Consider the following 14,640-nt stretch of genomic DNA (forward strand, 5'->3'; position numbering starts at 1 on the left):
TGGACAACCCCAGTGCAGGGTCCTGCATCTTAGCCTGCATGGTGGGCTGAGGATTTGGTTTGATATTAACTGATATTGAAACATGGAGATATACCTATCTCATAGAACTGGAAGGGACCTTGAGAGGTCATCGGTCATCGTATCCAGTCCCCTGCCCTCAAAGCAGGACTTACCACTATTGCTGACAGCTTTTTTTTTTTTTTTTAAATCTAACCTGCCCACGGCTCTTAAAAGGCCCATTCCACGACTGAACTCACAGTCCTGGAATTGCAAAGCCAATGCTCTAACCACTATCTCTCCTGACAGGGAACTAAGTAATGTTAGGTGAAATTTAGTTTAGAGGAGAAAGTCTTAAATGCTCCAGGTCTGTTTTGTAACTATAAACAAGTACTAAATAAGATCTAACTTTTGACCTGAAGCCACATAACCTTGAGGTTATGTCATTCGTAATGGGGAATTAGGGTCAGAACTCCCACTAACATTCATAGGAATTTTCTAGTCAGTGAAATAATTAAACTGTACTAGAAAATGTTTTTCTGATCATGCGTTAGACTATTTTGGACACCTGCATGGGGAGTATAAGGACCCTCATTATTCCTTACATCACCAGATCCTACACAGAGAGGTGAACAGCTGCCACCTATATGCCACTACTCCCCATAAGTGCATCATTGCCACCTCAGATCTAACAGACAGGGTCACAAATTGTGCCATCAAAAATCATTTCTTTCTGCACAGGAGCAAGAGTGAAGAGCCAGATTCTGACTGATTCGTGGTCATGTTCCTTTTCAGTTCCTGGGGCAGTCAGCCTCATACTATCATATGCTATGGTTACAACCTAGCCTTAAATGACTGGAGAATATGGGGTTTTTTCAGTAATGTATACAGTACTGAATATTAGGTACCTTTATCTTGGCCCTGTTTAATTAAACGATATACATGAGTGTCACTGAAATTTTTCTTTATTTACACTTTTTACTGTGTACACTCCTCCCCCCAATGTGAAGTTTTTACATAAATGCAATTAGTGTACAAGGGTAGAGCTTGCCCAAGAAGGACAGACAGGGAAAAAGAGGAAGAGTTGCCTTATATGTATACACTTGAACAGCGGTTGAGATGGAAGTAAGAGGCAGATTTGTTGAGAATTTCTGGGTAAGAATAAAAGGGTTAAAATACAAAGGTGAGGTCATGGTAGGGGTCTACCATAGATCACAAACAGGAAAAGAGGAGAGCTAAGAAAAGGGTTAAGCTAACTTGCCTCTGAAGGAGGGGCTTGGGGGAAGCCAGCAAAGAGCCAGTAGGAGCTAGTGGAAAAATTCAAAGATGAAAGTGATGGTGGGTCTACACAACAAGAGAACAACAAGAGAAGCTTCCAAATCACAGGCCCTGGTTCTCACGGGGGGCTTTAAATATCCAGATATTTGTTGGCAGATCAACACAGCAGCACACAAACAATCCGGAAAGTTTTCAGAGAATGCTGGGGATAACTTCCTGGTGCAAGTGCTGATGGAACCGAGCAGGGGCCATGTACAGCTTGACCTGCTGCTCACGAACAGGGAAGAACTAGTAGGAGAAATAGAAGTGGGTGGCAACATGGGCTACAGTGATCATGAGATGTTAAACTTTGGGATCCTTACAAAAGGAAGAAAGATGAGCAGTAATATACAGACCCTTGATTGCAAAAGAGCAGACTTCGAGTCCCTGAGGGTACTGATGGGCAGAATCCCCGGGAAACGAAAATGAAGGGGAAAGGAGTTAAGGAGAACTGGCGATATTTTAAAGAAGTCTGGCTGAAGGCACAGGAACAAATAATCCCACTGCATAGTAAGAAAAGCAAATATGGTAGGCAACCAGCTTGGCTTAACAGGAAGATCCTTGGTCAGCTCAAACTCATAAAGAATGTGTATAAAAAGTGGAAATGTGAACAGATGATTAAGGAGGAGTATAAATATACAGCTGGAAAATGCTGAGACGTAATCAGGACAGCAAGGGCAAAATTGGAACTGCAGCTGGCAAGGGATGTGAAAAATAACAGGATGGGTTTCTACAGGCATGTTAACAATAACAGGGTTATCCAGGAAGGTGTGGGGCCGTTACTGGATCAGAGAGGTAACCTCGTGACAGATGATGTTAGAAAAGCTGATGTACTCAATGCTTTTTTGTCTCAGTCTTCATAGGCAAGGATGGCTCCCACGCTACGGTGCTAGACATTGCAGTGAGGGAAGGTGGAGGGCAGCCTTGTGTGGGGAAAGAACGAGCTAAGAGCTACTTAGAAAAACAGATGTACACAAATCCATGGGTCTGGATTTAATGCATCCAAGGGTACTGAGGGATTGGCAGACATCATTTCTGAGGTTTTGGCCATTATCTTTGAAGACTCTTGGAGATCAGGAGAGATGCCGGATGACTGGAGAAAGGCAAATGCAGTGCCCATCTTTAAAAAAGGAAAGAAGGACAATCCAGGGAACTATAGCCTGGTCAGCCTTACATCAGTACCTGGGAAAATAATGGAAGGGATCCGCAAGGAATCCATTTTGGAGCACCTGGAAGAGGGGAAAGTGATCAAAAGTAGTGAACATGGATTCACAAAGGGCAAGTCCTGCCTGACCAATCTGATTAGCTTCTATGATGAGGTAACTGGTTTTGTGGACATGGGGAAGCCAATGGACGTGATATAACTTGACTTCAGCAAAGCTTTTGATACAATCTCCCACAACATTCTTGTCCATAAGTTAAGGAAGTATGGATAGAAAGCTGGCTTGACAGTAGGGCCCAATGGCTCAATACCTGGATGGTGGTTGGTTTTAAGTGGCGTGCCGCAAGGCTGGGTTCTGGGCCCAGTGTTGTTCAACTTCTTTATTAATGACCTGGATGAGGGACTGGATCGCACCCTCAGGAAATCTGCAGACGACACTAAGCTAGGAGGAGAGGTAGATACATTGGAGGCTAGTGATAAGATCCAGCGTGACTTGGATAAATTGGAGGATTGGGCCAAAAGAAATCTGATGAGGTTCAATGAGCAGAAGTGCAGAGTTCTGCACTTGGGATGGAAAAATCCCAAGCATTGTTATAGGCTGGAGACCAACTGGCTAAGCACCAGTACAGCAGAAAGGGACCTAGGGCTTATGGTGGATGAAAGGCTGGATATGAGTAAACAGTGTGGCCTTGTAGCCAAGAATGCTAACAGCATATTAGGGTGCATTAGGAGGAGAATTTCAAGCAGATCTAGAGAGGTTATTGTTACCCTCTGCTCGGCACTGGTGAGACCACATCTGGAATATTGTGTCCAGTTTTGGGGCCCCCCAGTATAAAAAGGATGTAGATATGCTGGAGCAGGTTCAGTGGAGGGCAACAAAAGTGATTAATGTGCTTGAGCACATGACACTATGAGGAGAGGCTGAGGGATCTAGGCTTATTTAGTTTACAGAAGAGAATACTTAGGGGTGATTTAACAGCAGCCTTCAGCTTCCTGAAGAGGAGCTCTAACGAGGATGGAGAGAAACTGTTCTCAGTGCTGACAAATGGCAGAACAAGGAGCAATGGTCTGAAGTTACAGAAGGAGAGGTGTAGGTTGGATATTAGGAAAAACTACTTCATCAGGAGGATGGTGAAGCACTGGAATACATTGCCTAGAGAGGCGGTGGATTCTCCATCCCTAGAGGTTTTTAAGTTTTGGCTTCACAAGGTCCTGGCTGGTGTGATTTAGATGGGGCTGATCCTGCCTGAAGCAGGGGGCTGGACTAGATGACCTCCTGAAGTCCCTTCCAGACTTTGGATTCTATGATTCTATGAACCCCAAAAGATCAACCTGCTCAGGGCTGATCTTCCCAAGTTCAATTTTGTGCATCTACTATGTATGCACGAAATCAACCTCTCAGGGGTCACAGTTGACCTCTGTACTCCTTGCGAGATGTGAGGAGTAAGGGAGGTTGATGGGAGAAACTCTTCCACCGACCTTCCCCGCTATAGACAGACAATTAGCCAAGTACAGATACATTGATTTTAGCTACACAATTGCAGTAGCTAGAATAGCATATCTGTAGTTTACTTTCTTAGTCTAGTGTAGACCTAGCATGACTCACAGCAGCATCTCTCCCTTGTTAGAAAACAGAAAAAAGAGGGGGATTTCTCCAGGGACAGAAAGATTAAATGAGCTCTTCCAGAACAGATCCCCTAGGCTCATCAGTATTTGTGAGTAGGGAAAAGCTTGGGTGGTTGCATAAGATTTATTGTTTTCATTGTTTGGGGTTTGGAAATTTTGTCTGAGCTGATTATTTGTTTCTCTTGTTCTGTCCTGTAACCAAAAGTCTAACTCAAGGAAAAATCCCTATGTTTCGCTTTAATTGATGTTTTTTAAGCCATGTACAATGCTTCTAAAGTTTGTACCAGTGATATCAACTCATACTTTTTTAAATTAGAGTTTATTGCTAAAATGAAGGATAAACATCATCCTCTTCTACTGAAGACACAGGGAATTAGGCATCAGTTCAGAGACTTCCCTTAAAATAGTGATGTGTGTTGACTCCAACAAATTTTAACACACAAGCTACCCTTTGAAAGTTAATGCATTTACAGTTCTGCAGTCTCTAATCAGTAATAACTGTAAGGCTGCATTTTAGGCGATGTAAGCTCCAGCTGGTCACAGATCCTTCTTGTTATAAAAGCAATTACTGTATTAAAATATATTCTGCAGGATGTGGGGAGAGGGGGAAAGAGCTGTGTTGACTATCATTTGCTGTTTTCCCTGTTCCCTGATATTGTTGTCTTTACAATTTGTATTCATACAAAACTACTCTTGAAGTCAACAGGAGTTTTGTCTATGCCAGAAGCATAGGATTAAGCACCATAAATTTAATTTAGTAATGAGTGCTCTTATAATCTGTACCATGAAACTGAAGTACAGAACATTCTCAAGTGTTCTTTGGTCGAAGTGATTTTATGAGTTCCTTAAGACAATACTGCTCTGAAACATTTCGCTCCTTCACAGAGCTTCAGAGTTGGTAGCGCTTCAAAGTACAGCCAATGAGCCATGTTTAGGGTAGTGCAATACTTTCAGCTCATTGTTCCTTTTGTGGTTGCTTGGGTCCCATGAGGTTCTAGAATGGAGCAGTTCCTGCACTAAGAGGAATGCAGAGCTGCCAATGTTCTCCAAAGGTATGCATAAGCAACAGGATTCTTATGCTCTTTACAACCTCCAACCCTTGCATAAAAGCTAGGCACAATCTGTCCCATCATCATCTGAATATTATACAAAGTAAAGAAATGCAAAATTAAGGCTCTTCCTGAAGACTCCCAATGGCTTCAGTGGAAATCGAACAGTACTTTCACCACATGCCAAAACAAACTAACAAACAAACAAACAAAAACCCTATACTGTCAATAAAGAAAACTACAGGAAAGAAAGCAGAATAACATACAGAAATGAACCATGAAAAATTCAAGTTTGGTAATTTTTCAAAAACTAGCTCATAAACTAGATTTTTAATTACTCTAGATCCTAACAGCTATTGTGCAAAACAATGGAACGAAATCTAAGTTAAAATTACTCTTTCATAAGCACAGTCCTGATTACTTGATGGGTATTAGCATGTTATTTGTTTCAGAAACTAATTTGTATTTCAGTAAACTAACACGAGCCTCCATAGCAACCATCATATTCTATGTGTGTAAAACAGAAAACAAACACCAGAAACACATTCAGGTATTTTTTATGGACTCTTTTCTCCAGTTCCCCCGCCCCTGCCCACATTCCCTCTATCTCTATCAAATTGGAAAGAGTGGCATTTACAAAACCAGGCCTCTCATAGCCTATTGAGCTTTCCTTGCCATGACCTTATTGTAGAGAATGTATTGGGGTTGAAACTACTAGGCTTTCAAATGTAAACAGTGAAAAGGCCTAAGGCTGCATTTATTTTTCCTTGAAACTTCCATTTCATGCAAATAGGCACTGCAGGTCAACAAGGAATTTAGAATCAGGTTCAGTGTGTATAAATAACCACACAGATTTAAAAAAAGATGCATTATTCTAAAATACTGGGGCAGATCCTTAGCTACTGTAAACAGATTTGGCTGCATTGACTTCAGTGGAGTTACAGTGATCTATACCACTTGAAGATCAGGCTCGGGGGAGCGGGGGTATAGTTCTTCCCACATTACACTGAATCTATCCCAGTGAAACTTCACTGTGCACTTCCTCCTGATTTATGGCAGTGTAAAAGAGAAGTATGCAGATTGCACCCAGTCTTGTTTGGTGTGTACAGGGGCAAAGCCTGTTTCTTATTCTGCTTCCCCTACTTGACAATGCTTTTCAGGGTGTGTCTAAACTGCGGTCACAGCGTATGATTACAGCTTGTGTACACAGAAGCTTGAGCTAGTTTTGATTTAGTTGAGTCAGGTACCTGAGTAGCGAAGCCACAGCAGCATATACTTCAGCATTATCTAGCTCCCTGAGTAATTTCCTAGGGTTCTATGCACGTTTGTACAGCCTGAACAGAAGCCCAAGTGGCTATTGCTTCACTGATTAAAGCTAGCACACACAAATATGTGGATTAGGTTCATTCTTCAACAAACTCATCAGTAGATTTCAAAAACACTTTCAGAAGCTAAGTCACATTTATTGTTACCTGGACAACAATCTGAATGGACACATGGTCTGGGATTCTGATTGATACTCAAAAATATTGTGAATGCCAGCAAAAGATGCAGTACTGATACAAGACTTTTTGCAAGAATAAGCTATGATTGCAGTGTAGACATATGCGTATATTCATGTAGATCCACTGATTTGAGTAGGGTTACTCCTGAGTTCACCATTTAGTACGTAAGAGAAGAATTAAGCCCACTGACTTCAATGGGAGTTTTGTCAGAATAAACAGGAATGCAAAATTTGGTTCTTTATGGATGCATTTTTCACATTTTTACCCTAATGTGGATTTGGATTTAATAAATAGTAACAATTCATCCCTCGGTGCAAGGGTTGATTTAAATATCTGCACGACAAGGGTGCAGTGAGAAAACTGTCCAAAATGAGATAAATATTATCTCCAGAGATCTTACTGTGTGACAGAGACACAAATACATTCCAGCAATAATATTTAATATATCTTAATGTCCTAGCCTGGCTGCTTTGCAATCAAAATAAGACATTCCGAGGCACGGCTCAATCTGGGAAAACACTCATTTTCTGGCCTTTTGCTTGCTGACGAATGGTCAGCCAGCAGTATGAACCTGCATGTACATGCACATGCACTTGAACTATTTGTATTAGCTTCACTCTCCAAGAACTTGCCAATCAATTTCAAAAACATTCACTTTGGCTTTTCTTACCTGGACAACAACAACTTGAATGGACACATGGTCTGGGAGCCTAATTGGTGCCCGAAAATATTGTGACAATGCAACCAAAAGACGAAGTATTGCCACAAGACTTTTTGCATGAACATCTGAAACAGATATTTAAAAACACAAGTCACATCAGGAAAAGTAACTCCAGCAAATATTTATTTTTCATTGCAGAGACACAAGGGAACATGGGATACTTTTCCCCTGGGCATCTGGACTCACTGGAGACTTACATTACGGTACCTATTCTTCAACTGCCTTCCTGCTAGCCAACTGGTGGTAGAAATACAGTGAAAGAAAAAAAATCTTTTTCAATATGTCTGGATACTATTGGCTTGCGAAGATGGAAATCTCAACATGATCCAAAAGCCAGGTTTTATGTACAATTGCTTAAAGTGCTGACTACATGCACTCCGTATGCTGGTCCTTTATCCTCTTTATTTCAACATGATTTTATGAACTGTCAGAAAGATATTTTCATATTCACAAAATGCACTTTATTCATTTTTAAGTGTCAATGTCTGAAGGATGATAAATGAACCTATTTTGGCTGAAGCCTTGAGTAATAACTTACCAAATCCAGTGACTAAAACATTCCTCATGAACTTGTTACAGTTCTTGTTATTTTAGCTTTTTCTTAGCAGGTTTCATATGGGTAGGTAACACTAGCAAGACTTACATGATATCAAAGGACTTAGTGTAGGTAAGCTATAATCAAGTATCAACATCAAAGGGGAACCTATTTCTAAGTTAGTGCTTCCTTTCTTATTATTTTTGCTTGTGCCTAGATTTGGACTGCATTTATAGGCTTCCTTAGGGCAATGCTCTAAAATATTGGTTGACAGCTACAAAACAATGCTGCACATTTTTCCATAAATAAACTGACCAATAATTACTGTTGTTATACACGTAAAACAGTAAGAGTCAGTGAAATGTTTTCTGTCAGTTCTAATCTAAGTCAGAAACATGCAACAGATTTCTCTGAAAACCACTGCATGACTGGGCACAGATGGCAAAATTTGCTGGGGTCAGGAACGAGGTGATTTGGCAGAGCTGGATAAGGAAGCCTGGCCTGCACATCCTTGCACTACAACTGGCCTGAGCCACTGCTGTCAATCTCTTACCATAGTACTAAAACTCAGAAACATATGCAACACATTAAAACAAAGACAAATTAAAACTGTAAGTTCAATCACAGGGGTGCCTTGCCCCCACCACCACACATCCCACGCTGTAAAAATGAATGGAAGAAAACTATGGGGGGCAAAAACCATGATAGGATGAGAGTGAAAGTTAGTGCTGCTTAATGTTCACCCTGTCTCTTCATACTACCTGTTCTACCTCCACAGAGATCTGGGCTGACAATGGTGTCGAAAGAGAACATAGCTCAGGAAGGGGTAAGGGAGGAGACAAAAAACTATGAAGCCAAGATTTTCAAGAATGACCTTGCGATTCTGGGTGCCCATCTTGAGACATCCTAAAGGGACCTTGTTTTCAGAATGTGCTGATCACTCACCTTCTGACTGCCCCTAAAGAGTCCCAAGAGGATCACCAACATTTCAAATATCCAAAATCAAATGCTGTGGCCCCCTCCAGTTGTTAGTATGTCTTTTTTTGAAAATACATTAAAGGTTAAGAATGAAATCCTTACCCCACTGACATCAACAGAAGTTTTGCAATTGATTTCAGTAAAGCCAAGTTTTCATCCCAAATATTCAATTGGCTTTGATCCAGTCTAGTTCTACAAGCACATTACATGCATTTAAAGTGGCAAAGGGTGTCTATGTGCCTGAATACTGCAACTATGCATACTGTTACGCTATGACACCATTATATCTGGTAAATGCAGCTGCAAACAGGTACACAACTTTCAGTACACAGATGTCATATTTTGAAAATCAGGTTCTGAAAGGTTGAGCACCAGTAGAAAATGGAGAGAGAAATTGTGTTCATTCTGACCTTCCACTACCAAAAGAAGGCAAGAATTGGTGGAATTAGTAGTCTAGGTTCATGAATTGCAGCTGGGATCTATAATATAAATACTACCAACAAACAAGCATTCCATTTTGAAACAAGTAACTCACTGTCAACATTCCACTTGATGTTCCTTGGAGGAAGTTTAAGGGTTTCATTGATCTTTTCAAGAACTGTCTGTAACTTCTGCTTCTGAGCAATTTCAGACTGTGTGACTTCAGCAACATTCAGTTTTTCACACTCAAGTTTCTCTGAAGTGATAATAAAAGAAAAAAAAAAGTCTACTCCTTAACTCTAGGTACCATGAGTAATATACAAAGCAGGAGTGAAAGTAACTTAAATTTCTTAAAGGTACTGTCGTATCATCAGCCTCACCCCTTTGGAGAGAGGCCTTAGGGCAGGGGGGTGTTGTGGGGTGGAGTACAGGAGCAGGGGGATCAAGAGGTAGGGAACTAGGGTGCGGGGGTGGAGGGTGCAGGAGGCAGGGAGCTGGGGAAGCGGGGCAGAGTGTGTGTGTCGGGGGGGCTGGGCAGATCAACTTATCTGTCCAGGACTAGGCCACTGCAACCAATTTCACCTCCTCTCCTACCTACAGGTCTCTTTTCAGGGTCAGACTAGCAGGGTCAGGCAGAGAATCCTCCAGACCCTCCCACAGCAGACTGGGGGCAGACCATGGGGACTACCCGAGGGTGGTGACTGGAGCTGGGCCGCTGCAGCCATGGCTAGACAGGAGCCAATTCCACACACCCCCAAACTCCCATGGCAAGGCATCGGTGCCAGATGGGGGCTGCTGCTGCCAGCCCCTCCGGGTAGCCTGTCTGGGAGTCTGCGCACCTCTCGTACAGCACGCTCCCAGCTGGCCCCCTTAAATTGCATGTCTGTTTCCTGCAAAGCGGCATCCCACAGTCAACTCTTGCCAAAGCGCAACCAGCTGTAATCATAGCAGTGCACTGGGGTTCACCCCCTGACTTTCAACCCTGATGTGAAGACATTCTGTTACAGTGGCTTGTTGGAAGACATCTGGCAACATAGTTTTAAAATTAACCCTTGATTTCTCAGTCTGTTCAGCAAAGGATACTCTTTTTTCCTTTAGGGGATTTCCAATTTCAGGCTACATATGTATTACTGCAGAAAGTCTGCATGAATTCACTAGATCTGTTAAATTGACCACAATTGGATCGAGCTCAGAGCATCAATCCTTGAGGTAGTTTAGATGTAGCAACCTTTTTTTAATCCTAACAATATCAGTCACATGTTCTCCTTATTTCTCTGAATCTTTACGTCTGTAGCATCAAAGCCTAAAGTCGAAACTGACTAGCAAGGTTTGGATGTAACTCCCTCTAAAGCACATCTAAGAGGATTAAACATGCTAGTGCTTCCTCCACAACTCTTCCATGAGGCATCTTCTGCATACAAGTGCATTGTGCTACAGAACAACATGCCTGATATAGACAAATATCACCCTTAAAAAGGTTTGATTTGTCCACTCCAAAGTGACAACTTCATGCTCAGTGAATTACTGGCTTAAGCAACCTAAATAAAAGCCATCAAAATAAATATAATACCAGACTGTTCTGGTCTGGCTATGGTCTGAAGAAGTGGGTCTGTCCCATGAAAGCTCACCCAATAAATTATTTTGTTAGTCTTTAAAGTGCTACTTGACTGCCTTTTTGGTTTTGATAGTATATAGACTAGCACGGCTTTCTCTCTGTTACTAAATAAAAGCCAGGTGTGAACTAACAGAAGTGAATCCATACAGGAATTTGCAGTGATTTAAGTAAATCAGTTTTAAAAAATATTTTTGAAAACTACTGCAATTTGTGTGCATAGACAAGGATGTTAATTTAAGTCACGTTCGGTCTGTGTAATGACAAAATGGTACAAGCATTTTCAAGGTGAAGGAAAATATTTCTAAAAAGCAAATTTAGTGATGATTAAAGATATATTATCAACCCGCTTTCAACAAATTGTACTGGCTAATCGAAACAGTGATTTTCATCTGCAATTTGTGAACTTATTTAATATTTTGAACCTGCATAATGTCTTAGATGATTATACAATTTCCATCCATGAATACAATTTTGAATGTTGGAAAAAGCAAAATTCTTACTAAGCAGAAATTTTTCATAAGAATTTGTTATTTTAAAAAGACAAATATTGCTACTAATTATATTTATTACTCCTATATAATAGTTCTTTTAATTTGCAGATTGCTTTATCAACGTTAATAAATTAATCCTCGCATATTCCTGTGAAGTAGACTTGACTTGACCTAAACCCTTGTACTCCACGTGCAGCATAGGTCATCTACAAGTCTCCTCCACTTCACTCTGTCTCAAGACAAAACTTCCAGCTGATTCCAGAAGTGTGCCAATTGCTGTCTTTCAGTCTCAGGAGATATCCATATTGTCTGAGGTCTTCCTCTTTTGCATTTTCTTTGAGGGTTCCATGGGAGAGCTTGATAAACTATGTTGGATGATGGTTTTGTGAGAGTATGGCCCATCCCCATTTTCTTCTCTTAAGTTGAATGTCAAGTTGTTCTTGTCCTGCTCTGTTCCAAAGCTCCTCATTTATGACAAAGTGATGTGAAGAATATACCTTAGACATCTGTTTGTGAATGTCTGTAGCTTGTGATTTGAAGACTTTTTAGTGTTCTTTCCATCTTCTGAGCTGCTCACTTGGGTTTGTTAGCACATGGCCCTCTTTATCCTGTACTGGCTGATCCACTGTATGCCATGACCCAGTTAGCTCCCATGTGATGTCATACAGCACTTTCAGATTTCTCCATCCTGCAGCAGATTCCACTTATGCAAGGTTTTCCATGAAGTTTTTCTTGTCCCATTTTACAGACTTTTTAACTTCTCTATTGGCTTGTGAATAGTCTCTGAGCTTCCGCCTTGGCTGCCGTTATTTTGCCGCTGTTGACTGCTGCTTTTCTGTCCTTTTGTTCCTTCACTTCTTCTCAAAGTTTCTGCTGTGATCCATTCTTTGTGATGCCTTGTACACTTACCCAATGTTTTATTGCAGGTCTCTCTCCAGGCTGCTTTGGTGTCTTTCCAAATTTGTTCCAAGGTAGCATCTTCTGGGATAAGGATTGTCAGAAGTGCATATCTGTTTGACAGATCCACTTGGAAACTGGCTCTTGTCTCAAAATCCTTCAGCTGCTCCATGTTGAATCTCAATCCTGGCTTGGTCACTTTTGTAGTGTACCTCTTGAGCTTGAACTTGAGTTTTATCATGACCAAATGGTGGTCTGAACTCCTCTTCTAGCATGGACGTCCTCCATCGATCTTCTGGAAGAACTGTTGATACAGATAGGATCAATCTGGTTTTCTGACTGATGGTCCAGTGAAACCCAAGTGACCTTATGGATCCTTTTGTGTGGAAAAACGCTACCACCTATCACCAAACTGTTGAAGGAGCAAAAGTCACTGAAGCGCTCTCTATTTTCATTCGTCACCTAGGCCTTCTTTTCCCACGGTCTGTTCTCTGCCTGTATTTTGCTTCCAATTTTTCTCATTGAAGTTGCCCATCAAAATCAAGATATCCTTTGCTTTCTTGTTCGCAACACTTTGAAATTTCTCACAGAAGTCTGTTTTACATTCCTCAGCTGTTTCATTGGTTGGTGCATAACGTTGAACATTCACTACCTTCCGCACTTTGGTGTAGAATCTGGCTGTGATGATGTGTGATGATACTGCTGTCCACTCCATTAAAGCACCATATGTCTCTTTTGATAACATTAAGACTTCTGTGTGTGGCACATTGTCTTCTTCACATGAGTATATAAGGGGTTCACCTGTTGCCAGACGTAGATGCTCAGATTGTGTCCATCTTGTCTCATACAAGCCCAAAATTGCAAGCTTGTACTGTTTCATCTCTGCTGCAATCTGTGCTGCCTTCCCCACTTGATATAGGTCCAAACATTCCACGTACCTAACTGGTTGGCTGTCCTGGATGAGAGAAGGGTCATCTGCAGGGCAGCTTCCTTTTGGCTTTTCCTATAGTGCTTCGTACTCAATCCATGCAGATTGCCATCTCCTCCCAAGACTTGTGTAGCTGTAGATGTCTTTGTAGATGTTTCTACAACGTTTTCTTCCCCCTCTTCCTTGGAAAAGGTTGTTAAACCTAAATCAACCACTTTTACCTTGGGGAGAAGTGACCCAAATTTGTTGGATCTCTATCCTTTGACCTGCCCAGTTTAAGTGACCCTTCGAGGACCTGTAGCTCCTGTTGGCATAGCTCTCTGGGTCATTGGGACACAAAAGTCACCTCACCATGACAAGGAATGGACCATGGGGGGGTGTAGGTCCACTCCCTGTGAAGTAGGCAAATATAATCATCCACATTTTACAGTTTTGGAAACTGATAGAATGAAATTTAATACAGAGATGGCTTTGGACTCGCAGGCATTGCTCTGAATGTTACATCCTAAACTCTCACTGTGTGTTACCAATGGAGACATCATTTAAAAACAAAGGTGCTTTTAATATTGATAATAAGCAATGGGAAAAGTCCAATAGGCCCAATTGTCCCAGTTCAGGAGTAACTGTATGATGTTAATGGAATTAATCAGACATAAGTGGTAGCAGAATCAGACTCCATTATTATTATTATTATTATTATTAGCAAAGACAATGCTTGATAATATTTTTGTTAAATTGCCAAACTCTGCACAACTGTGATTAAGTGATAAAGTGATAATAAATTAATTAAGTGACAAACCTCCCTGATACCATCACCTTAAATAAAAAAGTTAATTGCTCATCCGTTTATTTTCACAAAAGAAATTATTCAATTTGTGAGATTATCTTGCTTCTAATTATGTCAGTGACAAATCTTCCAACAGGAGAAGGAATGGAGCCTAACAGGCTACTCCTATAGGAATTAACATAGGGCAACAAGCCTCTTGCATGGGGAGAGAGGGATCCTGGTCTTAAATCTTTAGAGGCCTGATTCAAAGCCAGTGAAAGCAGGGATGATGTGTGGTGGGAGGTGGGATGTCACCCCTCCAAATGCCGTGGACAGGAAGGGCGAGGGGCAAGCGCCTCTAGGCAGCCCAGGGAACTAGTAGGGTGTCCTGGCACCTGCAGCAGTGGTCAGTCCCCCACAGCACTCACCAGCAGTGGTATGGGGAAGAGGAGCTATACAGCTTAATTTCATTGGCTCCAAGCCATGTCACTCTGAGGAGAGGTGGAACTGCCCCCTCACCACATTCACCAGTGGGAAGCAGAGTAACATAGCCAAGAGCCAGGGGAGTAACATAGCCAAGAGCTAGGGCCACACTACTCCACTTCCCCTCACCAACGTCTGTGCTGGGTGGGG

General features: G+C 41.6%; 1 protein-coding gene across 8 annotated transcripts in view; it reads right to left on the reverse strand.

Moving 5' to 3' along the window:
* PARVA (parvin alpha) overlaps positions 1-14,640 on the reverse strand; it is a 208,344-nt gene that overhangs the window by 73,733 nt on the left and 119,971 nt on the right. For all 8 annotated transcript variants that reach the window (XM_074997362.1, XM_074997358.1, XM_074997363.1 and 5 more), the window contains 2 exons: positions 9,426-9,566; positions 7,327-7,442 (listed from right to left, as the gene is read on the reverse strand). In XM_074997362.1, coding sequence (XP_074853463.1) covers positions 7,327-7,442; positions 9,426-9,566 — 257 coding nt within the window. The remainder of the gene's footprint in view (positions 1-7,326; positions 7,443-9,425; positions 9,567-14,640) is intronic.

The sequence above is a fragment of the Carettochelys insculpta genome, chromosome 6 (genome assembly GCF_033958435.1).
Source record: "Carettochelys insculpta isolate YL-2023 chromosome 6, ASM3395843v1, whole genome shotgun sequence".
NCBI lineage: Eukaryota > Metazoa > Chordata > Testudines > Carettochelyidae > Carettochelys > Carettochelys insculpta.